This window comes from Arvicanthis niloticus, chromosome 26 (genome assembly GCF_011762505.2).
Source record: "Arvicanthis niloticus isolate mArvNil1 chromosome 26, mArvNil1.pat.X, whole genome shotgun sequence".
Lineage (NCBI taxonomy): Eukaryota > Metazoa > Chordata > Mammalia > Rodentia > Muridae > Arvicanthis > Arvicanthis niloticus.
The window spans coordinates 11,373,287-11,394,467 of NC_133434.1; the positions used below are offsets into that span (position 1 = coordinate 11,373,287).

General features: G+C 40.2%; 1 protein-coding gene across 2 annotated transcripts in view; it reads right to left on the reverse strand.

Annotated features, from left to right (window-relative positions):
• Nucleotides 1-21,181, reverse strand: part of Arhgef12 (Rho guanine nucleotide exchange factor 12) — a 128,824-nt gene that overhangs the window by 74,358 nt on the left and 33,285 nt on the right. For both annotated transcript variants that reach the window (XM_076924805.1, XM_076924804.1), the window contains exons 2-3: nucleotides 2,205-2,228; nucleotides 618-703 (exon numbers count right to left, since the gene is read on the reverse strand). In XM_076924805.1, coding sequence (XP_076780920.1) covers nucleotides 618-703; nucleotides 2,205-2,228 — 110 coding nt within the window. The remainder of the gene's footprint in view (nucleotides 1-617; nucleotides 704-2,204; nucleotides 2,229-21,181) is intronic.

A 21,181-nucleotide genomic window follows, 5' to 3' on the forward strand; every position in this document is an offset into this window, starting at 1 on the left:
GCTCAGGGTACTTGATTGAAGAAAGAGAGGATCTCTGCTAAACACTGTGGCACCTGCCTACAATCCCAGCACTTGAGAGGCTGAAGCAGGAGGATCATAAATTTTAAGGCCAGCCTGAGCTACATACAGAGAAAGACTCTGTCTTGCCCCCCACGCCTTAAAAAAAAAAAAAAGAAAAGGTGGGTAGGAAAGATAAAATAGTGGATTTACATTCATTTGTCTATTAAAATGCAGTAATAAATTTTTGAATTGCACTGCAGCTAATCAATTCACAACAATCACAGCTGAGTTTTCAGTGAATGCAGAAGTTCCCAGTGGTCAATATCCTTCATTTAATGACACTCGGGTACTTGCACCATGATTTGTCTTGATTCTAAGACCTTGGTGTACCCTCAGTATCCAATCTGGACATCTCTATTTCTCTGACTCTCACGGGTCCTACAATGATGCCTCACTGTGTTAAGTATGCACTCATTCCTGCTGACTCCGGGGATATTCAACTGCAAGGTATGAGAGGGTAGGAATAACCACGCCTGAGTGTCTCAAGTCACGTAAGTTCTATGATTCTGAACTTAACTATTTGCGAAACATTCTTTGGAAGAACAAGAGAATTTTACCTGTGGGGTCAAAATCATGTGACGAACTGCGTTCGACTTTCTGTTTCTTATCTGTTGGTGACTCTCGGTTCAAAATACTTCCATGCCTAAGTTAAAACAATCAAATATTTACTATTTTAAAAAGCATAACAATAAAACCTCATATAAAAATTACACAAATTAACCTGTTTACGGGGGTGGGGGGGACCTGTGTGTGCAGGTACCCATGAAGGTTGGACAGTATAAAGCCCCTTGCAATTAGTGATACAGGAGACTGTGAGCTGCCCAATGTGCGTTACAGAGAAGAAACTCTGCTCCTCTGCAAAGAGCAGCAAGCACTCTCAACCACTGAACCATCTCTCCAGAGAGCAGACAAAAACAAAAAAAGGAAATACGTTTGTCTTCCATAGCATAAGCCTCTATTTTTTTCAAAGACTTTTAAAATTCAACTTATGCTATATATACTACACAGTCTTGGTTATATACATACACACACACACACACACACACATACATACACACACACACACACACATACACACACACATACACACACACATACACACACACACACACATACACACATACACACACACATACACTATGTTCTTGGTTATAAACGGGTCTCAAGTAGTAAAATTAGTACTCAATATTAAAGTTAATTTTATTCTTAAAATAATCGCCTATAGTTTACTGATTTTTATAGTTCCATCTAACAATAAGAAAACAGTACCCCAAAGAATTCAACACACTCCTTGACGTTATATACACTGTAGTCAAACTGAAATCACTACAGAAATATAACATATGTAAAAACAAGTCATTAAAACAAACCTACGTAGGCAAGGCTCGCCTTCCTAGGGTTGAAGCCTTCATCAGCCACCTCTGGGCCCAAAATGACACCAGAATTATTGTTTTTTTACTATGATTTAACCAATTGCAAGCATCAGATGATGGCTGGACAATTAAAAAAGGAGAAAGAAGCTATGATACACACACTTCTAGCTAACTAAAAGGTTACAATTATTAGGAATGGTATATTGCATTTTAAATGATATTTACAATAATTAAGGATAGAGAACAAACAATGTTAAGACACAAGTGCTAGAGACTCTCAAAATGTATCTAACAGACACAGGCACAAAAAAAATCTAAATACTTTCTATACGTTTTTCCTTTATTGTCTTAAAATAACTAAGACTAAATCCACACAAAGTTCATTTAAAGGAGACAACACATTTAAAGGCAGTCACGTGACAACACATACCCAAACTAACAATCCATTTGCACCTCCCCAAGCAACTCACAATTCAAAACAGTCACAGATTTTAAAATTAAATTTCTTCATAGGGAGTGACCTTAAAGTGTCAATTTGAATAAACTTTTTAAATGCTTACATTAAAAACACTGAAAATATTATCAAAACAAGGCTGTGTTCCAGAAAAAATATGCAACACCTGTTGTATTTGAAATCTGTGAAGCATTATGAAAGTTTGTACTACTTAAATCCATGCTCTCAAAAACCACAAAAATCCCCATAATTTCAAAGGAATGCTTCTAATTAAAATTTAACTCCAACTTCCGTATAAAAGCAACTGAACAACTTACCTTATAGGTTTTTTGAGGGGAAACCTGAAACAAAGGGAAAATAAAGACAGATATTTGCATTAATTTAACTTGTAAAGATTCTGTTATTCCAGCTACTGACTATGCTAAACCAGAAGACATTACAATCATACGCTAACTTTCCCAAAGCAATGCAACAATGGGGTCAGAGGTCCTGCTCTGTTCTTTAAAGCTCATTCTCATTTATTTTTAGCTTTCATAACAGAAACTCTGAAGAAAAAAAAATACCTTCAGAGTATTGCCAGCTACTAAAAATATGTCCCTCAAGTAGAAAACAAAGTGTATGTTTTTGCTTTGCTTTGTTCTGGGGATCCCTAGTGTTGTTCTTTTTTAAGTATTGTAGCTGGTCCTGTGACACAAGCCCTCCTGCAGCTTGGGAAGTAGAGCCAGGAAGTTTCCAAGCACAAGGCTAGTGTGGACCACAAAACAAGTCCTGGTCCAGCCTGGGCTACAGAGTTAAGACGCTGTCTTAATAAAACCCCTAATTCTTTTGCTTTGGCCTCCATGGTGCTGGGATAAACGGCCTACACTACCACCCCTAGCCAGAGAGGCTTCTTGGTGAGAACTAGATGGTACATGAATAACTGAAATCCATTTACCATAGAGGCAGTCTGATTGCCAAATAAACCCTAATAGACAAGTTTAATTATAAATTTACTTTAACTCTTATTTAAATCAAACTGAAACACAGGAAAAAAAAAAAAAAAACCAAGCAGCTACAAGCCTCCATGATATGGGATAACATGAAAGACAGTGGTAAGCAGGAAGGGGTCTGGAACAAGACGGTGCTGTTCTAGACAAATGACAGTAATTGGTAATGCCAGAAGACAGCCCAGGAGAAATGGTCCTGTGTCACCTGATAATCCTTTTGGGGGAAGAAGGGGGACTAGAATTGGCTTTTCTTTATCAGTGAATATAAACTGGCAGAGACGGACTCCGAAAGGACTGCCTGCTAAGAACAACGCCTACAATCTATCAGCCAAAGGAAACCCTTTGGTTCTCTGAGCTACAGAATCTCAGAAGAACAAAACAAAGCAAAATATAACCTTTTTTTTTTTCACCTATCCACCGCAGTCACCCCAAGCAATGCTGTTTACTGTCAGATCTGCAGCATGCAGGGGACTCTGGCAAAAAACTCTAGAACTTTCCAGCAGCATGGCTGTTAGGATTCCTGGACCGTTTTCTCTTACAAGAAACTGGGAATGATGGAAGAGGACAGAAATGAAGTGAGGAGCGGAAGAGCAAGGACGGCCACAGAGCAACCTCACCACGGCTCCTCACAGTCACAAAGTACAGAGAGAAATCACACGTTCTTCTTAGCACTTTTTAAATCATTCATTTTTCATTTTGCGCGCATTGGTGTTTTCCCTGCATGGATGTCTGTGTGCATGTGTTGGATCCACTGGAACTGGAATTACAGACAACGGTGAGCTAGCACATGGGTGCCGGGAATTGAGCCCAGGTCCTCTGGAAGAGCAGCCAGCGCTCTTAAACACCGAGCCATCTCTCCAGCTCCAAAAACCTCACAACTTCTAAAAATCACAGCAGTTTTTCTCTAATTACCAAATTCTATTTAAAGCAAACAAGGCAGATGGTCCTGTGTGCTTTAAGAAAGCAGGCTGAGCAAACCATCAGGACAAGCCAGTACGCAGCACTCCTGTGGGCCTCTGCACAGCTGCCTTCATGGCCTGTTTGAGTTCCTGCCAGTGATAGACTGCTATGATGTAGAACTCTAGGCTGAAATAAACCCTTTCCTCCCCAAGTTGTTCATGGTCATGAGGTGTGGAGTGGTGGGCTGTGAGAGGCAGTGGGATACCTAGTTGAGCCTACTTCAAACCCCAGAGACCCTAAAGGGATAGTAGGAGTTTGAGGGTGCTCCTGGGCCCCCTGGTTCCTCTCAGTTAGCTTCACCACTCCACAGCCCCTCCCACAGAGAGGTCTATGGCCATCAGTCACATATGAACAGTGCCTCAGGCTCTCCCACATGTCGATGAGGTATCTCCAAGCTCTCAGACCAAGCCAATAGGAGAGAGATACCTGCTGCCAGACACTAACCCACCCCAAAACCGTATATTAGAATCCTATTCGGGAGAAGTAAAGGTGTGCGAGAATCATCCGGTTGTTCAAGAGTTTCTGTCGCACGAGCTGTAACACTACCACTAAGGAAGAGATTTGCACTCCCGAAGCGCCTTCAGGACCCTTCCCAGGCTCCTTGCCAACACTGACCGACTCAGTGCAGAGCCACAGGTGCAATACCTGGGAGCAACTGGGTGGCGACAGCGATCCCCTTGGCCTGAAACCCCCTTGTGCCTGGCTGGGCCAGAGAATTCATGGAAAGCCTTCCAGAACCGGGACCCACAATGATGTTTCACAAAAGCAACAGAAACCCTAACTATGACAATGCGTTTACCTTAACTGTTCTAAGTACCAAAAGAATCACAGGGAAGGGAGGAACCATTACTTCTGAAGTCTTAGGAGTTCCCTAGACTGTCTTTCAAATCACAGAGCACTGAAAGATCCCCATTCATCTGGCCCTGCACTTAGCTTGCACTTACCACGGTGGAATACCCAGCCAGCTGGTTAACTGCACCATCCCTATACAAGCTCGAAAGACAAAAGACTTGATCAAAACTTCCAGGAAAGGAACCCAGGGAGCCAGGAAATTACAAGCTTAGTTCCCATGTGCTCTAAAGAAGTTTGCAATTTCCGAGAATTAAAATAATATGAACCTACCTATGTCTTATGGAGAAATAAAACCCCTTTTGTAGCTAGAACTCTAAGTAGAACCCTAATGGAATAAAGATTGTGCAGATTCCATGTTTATACTTACATTTTTTAATTACAAAGGAAATACATTATAGATAAGACGTTTGCCTACATACCCTTTAATTTGGTTTTACCTTAGGTGGTTAAGTATATTTTTATAAATAGATGAAATTTAAGAGGCTATGTGAATATAAAAGATATTATCATTACAGTTACAAATGAGGCCAGGTGTGCACAAAACTGTATGTAGACGCCTGTGCACAGGCACAGGATGTGGACATCAGGTGTCCTAGTCCATGACTCCAGTCTTAGTCCTCTGAGATAGGACCTTTTGTGGAACCCAAGCTAGGCTGGCAACTACTGGGTCCCTCAATGATTTTTCCTGTCTCTGCCCTAACCCGATACATAGCAGGAATACCAGTGTGCTGGCCATACCTGTGTTTCTATTTAATTGCTAGGATCTGAACTCAGAACACTCTCAATGAGCCATCTCATCAGCTCAATTACATCTTTTACATATACACTTCCCAAGTCCATAGAAAGCACTTTATTATTTTCTACTAAGAAAACTATTTTTCATTAAAATACATTTAAAAGAGTGTTGGTTTTCTACTAAATGTTTGTTGTTGAGTCTAGTGTCAAATGTTGTTCTCAGTCAGAATTTGATACTTTGTCACAAAACCATGTTTTTCTGTGAAATGTAAATGTCTCAGACTTTCAAACTATGTATCATATGGGAAGATCCTCTAATTTTATGGGAAATGGAAGAAAGTTCTTATATTAAAAGAAATATAAGAAAATTAGCATCAAAATGCTGTTTCATACTTGTTCCTACAAAGTTACTGTTTAATTTCTCTATATACATGGAGAAAGAGACAGAGAATGACAGACAGACACACACACAGAATGGGGGAGCACAAGCACACTTTGGGTATCTCAGTCACTCTCCACTTTAGATACTGAGAAAGTGTCTCTCTCTAATCCCAGTTAGTCTAGCTGACTAGTTTAGCTGGGGGATCCTTTGTCTCAGCCTTTGGAAATCAGGGGTTACAGGGTACTCTAAGCCTACCTGGTTTTTTATCTTATTCTGGTAATTGGGGTTCCAGTCCTTCTAATATAACAAGCTATCGCCCCAGATGTGTATGTTTTGTTTTACTCTCAACAGAGAAATTGTAGGGAAAGGAGACTTAAAAACATAAAATACACTAAAATATCCTGTCATCAGTAATAATGGCTTTATACAACACTAAATTGGTAGCTGCAGGGAAAATGTATTAATAAGTCCAATATTCCTCCTACAGCATCCTAGAACTATGAACTGCTGCTGACAAAACTCAGTTCCGCAGGCATGCCCCATGTCTCTCATCTCAATGCTCTGGGCCTGAGGTAGAGGGTTCATGGCACCTAAGGCCAGCCTGAACCTATAGTGAGTTCTCTGACCACGAAGACTGAAAGTGTCGCAAAACAACAAAAACAAAACACCAAAAGCAAGATGCATTTGACATGCACAGACCACTACTACTATTTTCTCCTTCTCAGTTACAAAAAAAGGAGCTTATTCTAATACACTTTATACATAAGACTACATAAGCTAACGTAACTAAACAAATTACTATATTACTAATATCAAATAACAATCAAGAGACTCTTACTCCCAAGTCACTGAGGAATGAGACTATCTCCTTCCCAAGATATAAAGTCTCCTATGAAGTGAAGCCTTTCTACTCCGTAACACCATGAAATGGTTTCTTTTTCTCTATATATGGACTTCTCACACAGTACACAAGTTCTTTTATGAAAATTAAAGCATCTAAACATATCACCTGGTAACTTTCATCAAGCTGGGTGTGGCAGCACATGCTACTGTAATCCCAGCTAATTGGGAGGCTGACTTGGATCATCTGAACCCAAAGAATTTAAACAAACGAACAAATAAGACATTAACATATTGAATACCATTAAACATTTCATTAAAGCACTGGCTTTAGCCTATGCTCCCCAGATATCAGAATGGCTTGGCTTTTATTTCAGATAGAGCTTCCAAATAGATAAAAACCTGAACAAGAAAGCTCTAACTACTTTTTTCCATTACTGGGAACTGAACCCCACATAGTTCTTTATGACTGCAAAATATCTATTCTGTTATATGCTGCTTAACTAATTTTGTCAGTTTCTTCTGTTAATATTTAGTATAGGTATACTTTTTCAGTCCAAGGACAACACTATAATAAATACCTAACTCCAGGCCTAAACTTCCCCCCTTGAAGTTTTAGGATGAACTCATTAACAGGAAGGAACCCACATGGGAGTTTAGACTAAGATAAAGGCAGTCAGCGTGAGTACTAAATAAACAGAACCGGAAGGACTCAGGCTCCTCTGGCGGCATTAAGCCTAGGCAGCCATTTGTGAGTAACCTTTGTGGAAGGGGACAGCAGCAGGAACTTTTGTAACAATAGCTCTTATAAGACAAATGACCAAATAGAATTACTTTGCTGCCCAAGTGACTGTATATGGGGGTGAGAGACCCCTGCTTGTTTTAAGCAAAACAAACCAACCAAGAAAGCACTCAATGGCAGTCACAAGTTAGATGATACACTAGCTGAGAAGTAACTAAGAGCTGTAACAAACATGGAACATTGTCAGATCTAAGTGCAATTTACTAACTACCAATATATCAGGAGAGTAAGTGATGTTTCTTAGGAAATACGTGAAAAGAATTGGGGGCAAAGAGTCTTGATTTGACTGAACTAAAGGTCTGAAATGATACAACATTTAAGAAGTCATTACATTTGAAGTCCACACATTTGTTTTTGAATGTGTGCCTCAGAGACAGATGGAACTCCTAAGCCCTGTCTCTCTGAACATGCCCCAGTTGAGAAGCTGGGTCTTTACATACATTTTGTTAATTTCCAAGAAATCTTTACTTAACCCAAAATCACAAAGGCTTTCTTTTTCTTTTTATTTTTTGATAGCTCAATAATTTTGTTTTACTTTTAGATGTAGTGTGTTTTATAAATTTTTGCAGGAGACATTATGGACAAACATTTATCTGTTTTTATGTGGACAGCCCAATCTTCTAGCACACTGCAGAAACAATTCCCTCTACTGCATTTCTTTTGAACCACCATTGAAAATCAGTTATCCATCTATGTTCTGGGTGTTTGTAGAAGATCAGGGAAGGGAAACGTCCATTTCATCACCTAACAGAGAAGGGTGCATTTTCTTACCTCCTAAGAGGTACAAGTTACTAACATGCTATGTCTATGAATAGTTAGTTATACTAGGGGTCTGGAGAGATGGTTCAGCAGTTAAGAGCACTGAGTGCTCTTCCAGAGGTCCTGAGTTCAATTCCCAGCAACCACACAGTGGCTCACAACCATCTGCAATGGATCTGATGCCTTCTTCTGGTGTGTCCGAAGACAGCTACAGTGTACTCATATATATAAAATAAATCTAAATAAAATAAAATAGTTGTGCTAGCTTTGGTCATTATATTAAGGCTTCAAGGCTTCTCCCTGTAAGGCTAGTGCTTTAGCCTGCCATAATTTACGATTAAAAACACAAATCCTAACCTAGTAGTAGTGTCACATGTCTTTAAATCCAGCTCTTGGGAGGCAGAGGCAGGCAGTTATCTGTGAGTTGAGGCCAGCCTGCTCTACAGAGAAAATCCCAGAATATCCAGTGCTTAAAATAAAATAAAACAAAAATCATTAAAAACTCCAACCTGAGTCGGTAAGGTGGCTCAGAAGGTAAAGGAACTTGCAGCAAAGTCTGACAGCTTGAGTTTGATTCCAAGAATTCACATTAAGGTGGAAGGAGAGCCAATTCTGCAAACTAGTCCTCTGACTTCCACACCGGACCCAGTGACTCATTCTCATATTCATTATCTCTGTGTCTCTCTGTGTCTCCGTCTCTCTCTGTCTCTCTCTTTCTCTCTTTTACACACACAAACTCGCACACACACACTCCACAATAATAATGTCTGAAAATCATAAAGCCTTGTTTTTTATTCTAACCCCCATCAGGAGTTGAAGGTATTAAGCTCTATTTCCCAAACAAAAAGGGATCTCCATGCTCTGGAATTTTCTGGAAGAGCTGTGTTTCTGTGTTCTCCATCTACCAAATGTGGACTCTGTATGTTCACTTTATACTCTGAGATTAAATCCAATACTGCAATGTTTATTTCCATGTTCAAGTTACTCTAGCTTGAGCCACTGAGAGCCCTTTCAGGTTGGCACTTATGTTACTGGGACACGCCCCTCCCTTCTGTATTTTGAGTACTTCTTTGTTTCTGGTACTCTAGGCTCCTTAACACACTGGAGAATACAAGAACATTTTTCTACACCAACCTTGTAAACCAGGGAATTAAAAATACAGATGAAACATAGATGTTTCCTGCTGGTTTATGTAGTATAATTGTTAAACGCTTTCACATTCCATAATTAGGATTTACAAAATCCCAAACCACATTTCATCAAGCTATTCCTGATATTCTTCCTGTCCTTTTCATAGCTGTACAACTTGTTGTGATGTCACTTCTCTTTCCTGTTATTGGTAATGCTTATCTCTACTGATTCACCTAGCAGCTAGTCTAGCTAACTAACTAATGGTTTAGCATTTTAGTAATCTTCTCAAAAGAACCAACTTACGGGTTAATACTTTCTCCTTCATGAATTCCTGCTTCAATCTTTATTATTTTTCCTTTACGCTTAGTTTGGATTTGGTTTATTCTTCTTTGTCTAGTTTTTTCCTAGTTTCTTAGTATGGACGTTGATGCTACTGGTTTCAGAAATTTCTTCTTTTCTAATACATCTTTAATGTCCATAAAGTTCTATGTAATGCTTCAGTGTTACCCCTCCAGATTCCGAAGTGTAGTGTTTTCTTTTTCCTTCAACCAAAAAAAAAAAAAACAAAAAACAAAAACAAAAAAAAACAAAAAAAAAAAACAAAAAAAAAAAAACAAAAACCTTCTCATTTCTGTCTCCATTTGTTCTTTGACCTGTGCCTTATTTGAGAATTGTGCTGCTTAATCTCCAATCGTTTGGAGATTTGAGATCTTTCTTTTATTCATTTCTAGCTTACTTCACAGTGATCAGACAGCATACTCCGTATAGCCTGCATCAGCCACTGACTTTACTGTGCTTCTACACTGCAATGCGGCCTATCCTCATGCTCCACATACACGTACAAGACTGAGAAGATGTACTAAGCTCTTAGCTGACGTTGTCATGACAATGATTGTGGATCTGTTTGTCCTTAAATTTATACTATTTAGTTTTCGTGCATTTTGAAGTTCTTTTATTGATGCATAAACGGTTAGAAATGGGGGGTGGGGGGAGTTTTGCTTTTGTTTTTAATAAGGCCCTGAAAATTTAACAAACCTTTACCAGCTAAGCAGGCAATTATATTCTTTGTTTTTCGTGATTTAATTTTTAAATTTTATTTTTTATTTGCTTTCTTGGTTTTGTTTGTTTGTTTGTTTCTTTTTTTTTCTCTAGACCAGGCTGGCCTCAAATTCAGAGATCTGCCTGCCTCTGCCTCCCAAGTGCTGAGATTAAAAGTGTATCTGGCTTAATCTTTAAATTTTGAGATGGCCTCAGCCTTCCAATTAACTGAGATTTCATGTAATACTTTGCTGGGCTTCTTTTTAAATTGATTCTTTTATCATTATGAAATGGTTTTCTTAAACCCAGCATAGTAGCTCCCATCAGTAATCTCAGCATTCAGAAGGCAAAAGCAGAAGGATCAGGAATTCAAGGCTACAGAATGAGTTCAAGGCCAGCCGTGGCTACAAAAGACCCTACCTCATTTTTTAAAAAAGATTAGGAACAGGGAAGGCAGTAGGGAGGTAAACTGCTTCGACAAAAGCATGAGGACCTGGGTGAGAAAGTCAAGGTGGTGGCACATTTGTAATCCCAACAGTGGGGAGGTGGGAAAAAGGCGGTTTCCTGGGACTCAGCAGTAAGTAAGTCTAGACTACTTGGCTAGCTCCAGGCCAACAGGAGACCCTGTCTCAAACGACAAAGTAGGAAGGACACACAGGGTTGACCATTAGCTTTCATATACACAGCACACTTGTGTCACAGGAATAAACCCCAACACACAGGGAGAGGGGCCGCTTTATCGTTAGTAATATTCTATGTTCATAAATCTACTTTATAATGATTAAGTCATTCAGTTTTATTTTTATTACATAGCATGCTGTGCCTCTTTTGTCCTTTTACTTCAAATCATATCTCCTTTAAGATGTATTCCTTAAAGGCAGCACACAGCTGGGCTTTGCTCTCTCATGTAATCTGTGACTTCTGCCTTAACTGTTTTATGACTTTAGAGACTGAACACTGGGTCTCACACATGTTGAGCAGGCACTGTACCACTGAGCTAGTCTTAAGCCAACTTTTTTTTTTAACTGTAAGATGGGATCTTACAGTAGCCCACATTGATCTGAAATTCATGACCCACCTACCTCAGCCTCCACAGTGTTCTTACAGGTACACACTACCACATTCCTGTAACTGGTTTTGCTTTGTTTGGTTTGGTTTGGTTTTTTGGAGATTGCTGATGTAGGCAGATTTAAGCCTGATCATCATCCTATTGGGTTTCTCAGTTGTTTCCAACTGTCTCTTCCTTCTATTGGAATACATTATTTAAACCAATTAACTAACTTAAAATAATTTTCTATTCTGTTAACTCATCTCTTCCCATATTTTAAATTATTTGAAAGATTATTCCATGTATTTGATTTTATAGCCTAACTAGCCAGCACAGTTATGAGAACACACTTAACAATTTGACATATCTTTTCTATATGAATTTATTCATTCAATACATTTTCTTTGAGAACAAAAGATATAAGTTATTCTTGACCCTGAAAATCTTAGTCTTCCTTAGAAAAAATGTGAAGTTTATCCAGTGGTTTACCGGTGTCCTCAAAGGCCAGTGACAAAGGGCAGCAGATCCAGCTGTAGCAATGACCTTTTGGCCTAATGGCAGTGCCATTCTCTGGTGAGTAAGCTGACTGCAGAGACACAAGTAATGAACAGAGAAACAAAATAAAGTCCACAGGAGGTGCACATGAAAGAAACGTCCTTCCTCTTGAGAGGATGTGTGGCACATCGCTTCCTGACACAGCTCTTCCTCACCCACTGGTATGTGACTGTGACTGAATGGACCTTCAAAGACCTGAAGGCACATGACTTAAGACACTGTAAGGTGAGAGTGGAAGCCATGAGGTGATCTAGGGGCACAGAAGTAGTTGTGGGTAATGAAAATAACTAAGACAAAGGTCTGCAAGAATAAGAACTTAGTGTATTTAAAAACTACCATGTCCACTGTGGCCTGAGTGTGAGAATGGCCAGAAAGTAGTACTGAGATGTCATCAGTCATAGACAGAAACCAATGATGTGAGCAATCTATTCATAACCTAGGACCACCAGAAAGTTTTCATCACAATCTGATTTATGTTTAAAAGAACACTCTAATCAGGCATGGTGACAGACACCTAAAATCCCAGCAATCAAGAGGCTGAGGATACAAGATTGTCAAAAGTTCAGTATAAGCCCTGGCTATATATAGCAAGACTCTGTCCTCAAAATTAAACAGGAGGGGCTAGAGAAATGTCTCAGTAGTTAAGAGCACAGGCTGCTCTTCCAGAGGACCTTGGTTCAATTTCCAGCACCCACATGGTGGCTCACCATTGTCTGAAATCCAGTTCCAAGTAAATTAACATCCTTACGCAGACATACATGCAAGCAAAACACCAATGCACGTAAAATAAAAATAAATCACTTTTTAAAAAATTAAACAGGGAAGTAGGGGTGGATATGCAGAAAATACATTATATACATGTACAGAATTTTCAACTAATAAAAACCAAACAAGAATAAATGTTATTTTAATTAAATACAATAAAGGGCATCTGTTTCTCTGGTCTTTAAACTATTAAAAAACAACATTCCACAAATTTGAGTACTAAGAAATGTAACCAAGTTTAATTTGTGCTTACAGTAACAGTGTATCTCACCCCAAATAGCAAATACTTAAGAAGCACTTAGGTAGAAAGAAAACACACAACGTGTACAACGTCAATGCTTAGCCCCTCAAACAAGAATTCTCCATTACCTCTTTAGGTTCTTTGAGATAAGGTCTTTCTCTGCAGCCCAGGCTGGCCTAAAACATGACATAGCCCAGGATAGTCACAAATGCACGTGATCCTTCTGCCTTACGAGGCTCAGCCTCCTCTACACTAATGGTAGAATTTTATTCAAGAACAAGAAAAAGAAACTAACACTGTGGGAGCTGCTACACTTAAAGCTCTAACTCTTTTTGAAAAGGGAGATTTTTTTCAAGTGCAACACAACTGAGAGAAATCTGGAAGTCAGAGCTGCAGCACAGCCATCGGTCACTGCCCAGGCCAGTGCTCTGCCCTCTTCCAACACAGTATTTGGATTTTTCCAAGAGCTGATGTCAGGGCTTTTCACAGAGACAGAACAGCATTTACAGGCCAGAGAAGGAAAAAGGGTTTCCCCAGTAGCTATGGTCAATGTGGCCTTTGTACTGCGCCTCTGCCAAAGCCAGAAGACCCTGCTAGATAAAGCTATTCAGTCCTGGGGACGGAGGGAGGGAGCGAGGGAGGAAGGGCTACAACTCCACCCTGGAAGATCAGAGGATTGTGACTGGCCAGACTTACAATTACAAGATTTACTTTTCCATCAGTGCTGAAAGCAGAATTCTAATGGAGCAACCATCAGAACAGACATATCTTAATTCTTTCAAGAAAAATACCATATACTGAATTTCTCTCTCTCCTTCCCTCCTCTCCATGTGGGTGCTTAAAAGGTTTTTGTGTAATTCTACATAGTTTCAAAGAAAAGATAAGCCAATATAAAATGGTTACAAACAGAATCTGCTTCTTCCAATCCTAAAAATTCGGTGGAGAATTCACTTTATATCTATTTGCCTTGTGGGCAATTTGCCAGCAGTACATGTAAAGGGATCATGTTGCCACCTGCCCAGCAACCACTTCTTTATAGCATGCACTCAACTCCAGACAAAGATGGAGGAAAGCAAAATGCAATCCTACCACAGTAATGTTCCTCAGCACTGAGAAGCAAACTCATCTTTCAAGAAAGGACGTGATGATAACCTCCAGTCACTAACTAGGAAATGTATTTGCCATGTCTGTTAGGTTTGGCATCTACCCCACAGAGGACGTGGTGGGCTCCAAGTCAAATCGCCTAAGCAGAAGGATCATAGACCTGAAATGCAGATCCTACTCTCCCTAGACTTAGTAGGCAATACCCAGGCACTCAGAAGGGACACGGAAGAGACTCTACCGTGGAGATTCAGAACTCACAGACACTGATTTAGGATGTTGATGGAGGTAAAAATGGAGACGCTGTGAAAGACAAAGCAACTGTCACTGATCATAACACAGAGCCAATGACCTCAAGTATGCTGTTACTTGAACAATGACAGAAAAATGAAAATGCTAAGAATAGCAGCCAACACTGCTTAGCACATGCTAATAACCACTGTAGCTGCATTATCCCCATTACCTCATTGGATCTGCAGCAAACACCATTATTATACATATTCTGTGGCTGAAAAAGTACTGCATAGAAAGATTAGGGGGCTTGTCTAAGTCAGACAGAAACTGACATGTAACTTCAGGATTTATGGCTAGCTCTAGACTCTGTTTTTAAATATTTTATTTTATTTTATTTTGTATGTACAGGTGTTCTGTCTGTATTATATCTATGTACTGCATGTGTGCCAGGTGACCACAAAGGCCAGAAAGGGGGATCAGATCCCCAGAACTGGAGTTAGAGAGCAACCATGATGTAGGTTCTGGGACTCGAACCTGGGTCCCAAGAGCATCAAGTGTTCTTAACTCCTGAGCCAAGTCTCCAGCCCTAGACTCATTTTTAACCACTGCTTAACAGGAATTGTTTTAAACATTTAAAATGTATTTGTGTGCGTGTGATTGACTGCATATGCATGCACACATGCATACATGTGTCCCTGATACCCTTAGAGGTCAAAAGAAAGTATCAGATCCCCTGAAGTTGGAGTTCCGCATGGTTAGAAACCACCACAGGGATGCTAGGAAGCAAAGCCAGGTTCTCTGCGAGAGGAACTGGTAAGCCATCTTCCTTCTCCACTAAGCCATAATTCTATCCTCTTAACAGGAATTTTTTTAAAGTCAAAAATACATTAAACAGCTAGCAAGATAATTCAGCAGGAAAGGGTACTTCCTAACAAAACTGACAACCCAAGTTTAATCCCCAGGACTCAAATAATTAGGTGAACTAATTGCCCTCTGACCTCCACGCATGTGGTGCATGTTACAACCTCTCCTTCAACACGAAATAAATAAAATGTGTATTTAAAAAAATAACACACTAGAGAAAAATTCCAAAAAGTACAAAATAGTGTGCCCAAGAAACAGATACGAACCATGAACATGATGTCAGTGCTGCTAGCTGCCAACCTACAATAATTTAAGAGTGTTTTGACTGGCAGTGGTGGCTCATGCATTCAGTACCCACATTCAGGAGGCAGATGGATCTCTGTAAGTTTGAGGCCAGCTTGGTCTGCAGAGTGAGTTCTAGGGCAGCAGAGGTTACAGAGAAACCCTGTAGCTTGTACTTCTCCTGCCTCAGCCTTCAGTGCTGAAATCACAGGTGTTTGTCACTATTTCCAGGTGACAAAAGAAATCTTAAAAAAATAAATAAATAAATAAGGCCGGGCGGTAGTGGTGCACGCCTTTAATCCCAGCCCTCGGGAGGCAGAGGCAGGCGGATTTCTGAGTTCGAGGCCAGCCTGGTCTACAGAGTGAGTTCCAGGACAGCCAGGGCTACACAGAGAAACCCTGTCTCATAAATAAATAAATAAATAAATAAACAAACAAACAAACAAACAAACAAACACTCACAAGCCCTCCACAAGATGAAGGAAGGAGGGAAAGTGAGCACTGGATCGAACAACACAGATCCAGTGAAACATCTTGGACACAAGTACTGCCTCAACAAAAACTACTCTTAACTCTGTGTTCACACTTTGGCACACAGTAGGCACTAAACACATGGATTTCCCTTTTTAAGAAGAATGTGAAGAGATGACTCAGGTAAAAGAGCCTAGCACCAAGCATGAAACCTGAGTTCAATCTCAAAACATACACTGTAGAAGCAAAGAACTGACTTCCATAAGCTGTCCTGGGACCTCCATATGCACTCTGTGGCATACTTGCCCCTACCCCTCATACACACACACACACACACACACACACACACAGAGAGAGAGAGAGAGAGAGAGAGAGAGAGAGAGAGAGAGAGAGAGAGAATCCAATAAATAAATAAATAAATGTGTGGTTTTTTTTTAAAGGAGACTCTTCCTATGTCGTCCACACACTCGAAGTAAGTTCTAAGGCAACAGGGTTCTAGGTCAGCGCTATACCCTAGCAAAGTGCTAGACAGGACAACATCAATAAATGTCTGTATACTATAAGAACAGCCATGGTCAACCTGTCTATCTTCAGTTCCAAACAATCATGTTCTAGGCACTCATTTAGATTTACCATTGGCATCAAGTTCAACAGACCTAAAATTATTTACCTTGACCCCCACAAAATTGCTTTTCTGCCTTAACAAATGGACAACATCCACCCAGATGGTCTAGTAAGAATCTAGAATTGGGCTAAAGAGACAGTTCATTGGTTAAGAGCTCTGGCTGCTCTGGCAAAGAACCCAGATTTAATTCTCAGCATGCATCCACATTACAATTATCTGTTATTCCAGGGGATATGTGGATTTTCTGGCTTCCACGGGCAATGCAGGCACATATACATGTAGGCAAACACATACACATAATGTCTTTGGTTTTAAATTAGAAATTTGGAAGCCATTAATGCCATCCATCTCTCTCTCTGCCCTCAACTATATCCACTTACCAGGTAGCCATTTCTGGGCGTCTACTGTATAGCAGTACTTACAGAGTCAGAAGTGCACAGTATTAACACAATGTCTCTGTTTCTGTGGTGTTTGTATCTCTCATTGCATTCAAATGCTTTATCACTAACCTCCAATTCATCTTCTTCTGGCCTTCTCCATTGCTAGCCTAGAGTAACCCACTGTGCCAGGCCTGGTGTCTGCAATGACATAGGTTTTCCAGTCTTGTGCACAACATCCTTTCCCGTTGAGCAGCTATAGACTTTCAAACCACAAATGGTCGCTCCCATTAAAATTCCTTCAATCATTTTCCATTTCATGGGGGTGGGGAGGCAGATGAGCATCCAAACACCAAACATGACATAAGAGAGTAAATGAGGCACTTCTTTCCTCCAACTTCAGTTAAGTTGATTTGTCCTAGTGACCTTCAGGACCACGCCTAGGAACTTTCCCTAGAAAGTGGTATCTTATATACTACTCTATGTGAGCCCTCTCGTCACCAACATAACTTCAGAGATCTTTTCTTAATGTCTGCTACCCCAGAAAAACCTTGCCTTTTCTCTGATGCTCAAATTCTATTTACTAATGTTCTTAAAATATATTTGAATTCAGACCTATATGACAACTATTGCATAACACAAGAGATCCTAAAACTGGGGCTAAGGCTTCAGTGGATGCAGTGCTTGCTGTGCAGGCGTGAGGATTTCAGTTCAGATTCCAAAGACTCATGTAAAAGACAAGCGGAGTGGCACGCATCTGGAACTCCAGAACGGAAAGGTGGAGATATGCCGTCTGGGAGCTCAGCAGCCCACAGCTAACCAAGTCAAAACGCAGAGCCCAAAGGTTCACAGAAAGATCCTGTCCCCAAAAAACAGGAAGGAAAAGAAATCACCCAACACCCCGACACACACACCTACACACACACACCTACACACAAACATTTAAAGCTTATTGCACATTAATTACACTTCAACAACGCTTTTAGACTCTAAAAATAAGTAAAATAAAAATACATGATCTATGAAAGAATGATAATCTGGGATCCAGAGTTTGGATCTTGTGCTCCCACAAATGTGAGTCACCTTAATAATAAAGGCATATAAAACAGGTTGGGAGAAAACATTCCAAATCATATCTAATCGTGGCTTTCATTAGAATCTGTAATGAACTCAATGATAAGAAGACGCTTAAAAACAGGATTTGAAGAGACAATCACAAAAAGTACATTAAAGGACATCCAATATTATAGACACTGGTGAATACAAAATACTATAGCATGCCACTGCAGACCCCACTACAGCGGCTGGAACAAAGGACTGACCATTCCAAGGATCAGAAACATTTTCTCAAAGGGCTAAAATATACACTAGCCACACCAGCCAAGTAGTCCATCCCAGAGCAATGAAAACCAATGTCCATACAAAGGCAAGCAAGAATGTCCACAGTAAACTTGGTAGTCTAAGACTTGCAAATACTATGTCCACCAACAGCTGAATGAGAAAACTGTAGTATATATCCATTTATTCAGCAAGAAAAGAAATGAACTATTGAAGCACAACATAGACAAAACCCAGAATAATTACAAACCCTATCTAGGAGACCATTTACATGAAACGCATGCAAACTAACCCACTGTGGCATGAAACACACAGGTGAAGGGCATGGAGGGAAGGAATGCAAGGAAAGCACAAGAAAACTACTGTTTATATTCAGGTTTTTGAGATGCATACCCCAGGCTGGCCTCAAATTTACTATATAGCCCAGGCTGGTCTTTACCTCATGATCTTCCTTCCTCAGCCTCCTGAGTGTTAGGATTACCAGCCAGAGCTATCCCATAAGCTGTATTTATTTTCCAGTTACATACAGGTATCAAAGCCTATCAAAATGGCCAACTTAAATATATACAGCTTAGGGCTGGAGAGAGAGTACAGTCAGGTAAGTATGTGGACCTACGTTTGGTCCCCAAATCTATATAAAAAGCCAGGCAGAGTAGACTGTGCTTGGAATTCCAGTACTGGGAAGAAAAAGAAAGGTAGACCTGTAGGGCTTGCTAACCAGCCAGCCTGGCCTAATTGGCAGGCCTCAGGTCCTGCCTAGTAAGAGGCCCTATCTTAAAACACAAGGTGGAAGGCTTCCAAGGAAAGGCACACAAAGTTATCTCTGCATCCAGAGCCATATACTTAAGCATGCAAACATTTGCACACACAGGCATGCACACGCACAAGTGTGCACACGCACACCTACACACAAACATTTAAAGCTTATTACACATTAATTATACTTCAAAAAAGCTTTTAGACTCTAAAAATGAAACTAAATGTTTACCCATAAATCCAGGTGCAATGATAGAATCCTAAAATCCCAGCATTTAGGAAGTTAAGGAAAAAAAGTATTCCCAAGTTGAAGGTCGGATGCACAACATGAGATACTTTCTTAAAAATAAAGGCTACACGGAGGCTGGAGAGATGGCTCAGCAATTAGGAACACTTATTGATCTTGGAGAGTATCCAGGCTCGGTTCCCAGGACCCACTTGGTGGCTCACAACCATCTGTAACCCCAGGTCCAGAGACCTTGAGAATTGCATGCACATGGTACACACATGCACAGGCACATGCACATGCCTGCAGGCATGCAAAATACCAATAACCATAAAGTTAAAATAAATACATCTTTACAAAATAAAAAATAAACACTTCTTGGCTGGAAAAATGAACGGCTCAGTCAATGCAGTACAGGCATACAGGCAGAAAGGATCAAGCTCAGATCCCCAGCACCCACAGAAAATAATTAAACTAATTAATTATTAAAATTCACTTAATTTTAAAAGTCAGACTCAGTAAAGCTCTGCTCTGATCCTCATGTTAGAGCACGGGCAGAATAAGGCTAAGCTAGTTTAGCAGCCACTCTAAACTTAGTCCCAGGGTCACAAAAAGACCCTGTCTCAAAAGACAGGGGGAAAAGTAGGGCTGGGAAAGGGCTCAGCAAGTGCAGATCCAGCCATGGAAGTATGAGGACACGATTACATCTCCAGCATCCATGTAGTGTTGGGTGGGCACAGTATCCCACCTGTAATCGTGCTCACCCAGAGGTTAGACCAGCTGAATACAGGAGCTCTGGGTTCACTCACCTCAATACAATCAGTGAAAAGCAGCTCAACAAGACCCCTAATACAAGCTCTGGCCTCCACACGCACCCACAAACTTGCACACCGAGCAGACACACAGATGAACTAGTGGAGAGCTGAACAGTGGGAGAGACCTAAGTATCCTTTAACACAGGTACAAGCCTGTGTACTCCCACATACAGACATACAGATATATACACTATATAGACACAAAAATAAGCAATTATACAACCTCTTGCCCATAAACATTGTTATAACTTATGAAATGTAAAAGACTCAGTGGTCTGATCATTTTTCTCCCTGCTACAAATTTTTGACTATTCGTATTTTTGGATGGGAAAATCCAGCAGTTTAAGACTACGTGACTAAACTTGTCCTGTAACTTTCTTCTTTTAAGGTTTTTAAACATATAAATTCCTTGAAGGATGACTGTATAGTGAGATGAATGTCAGACCCAAGAGAACCTTTTGTCATCTGGGGCTGAGTTAGTCATTTATTCTCCCTAGGCAGTGTAGTTTGTTCTTCCTTCACCCGCTCAGAAAGTTAATTGAGACAGCACATAGTGTGTAGCCAGACAACATAGAGGCCCTTGCAATCTGCAAGGAATGAAGGGAAAAGACAACTAGTACATAAGAATGGTCTTACTGAATGAATGAAGATGTCCCTTCACACCGTAAGTCATGGCTCTGAGGAATCAGTAAGGAAGCTAACTGTAACAGTAATGGAAACCCTCCAGGGGCTGACTTCATATGCCATACAAGGAGTGTGGAAAGGTCAGAGCAGAGAAGGAAGCCCACGTCCAGTCCTTACCTATGCCATTAAGCAGCGGCTCGAATGCTCAGGTTTTGACAGACTACAGCTCCTTTTTTGTGATATCAATAATTTCCAGAAAATATTTTAATCTGCTCAGATGCAAACAGTGAAAAGATGTTTTAGAGTCTGACTAGCCTTTACTTCATTATCTTGTGGTTACTAACTTATTTGTCTAAATACAAAAGTTCTCATCTATAAAAAGAGATGAGAGATAAACTATTGCTATACATAAAGTATGGTTTAAAAGACATGAAGGTAATTTTAGCAGTAAATGAAAAACCTAGTATTTAACAAAAAAAAAAAAAAA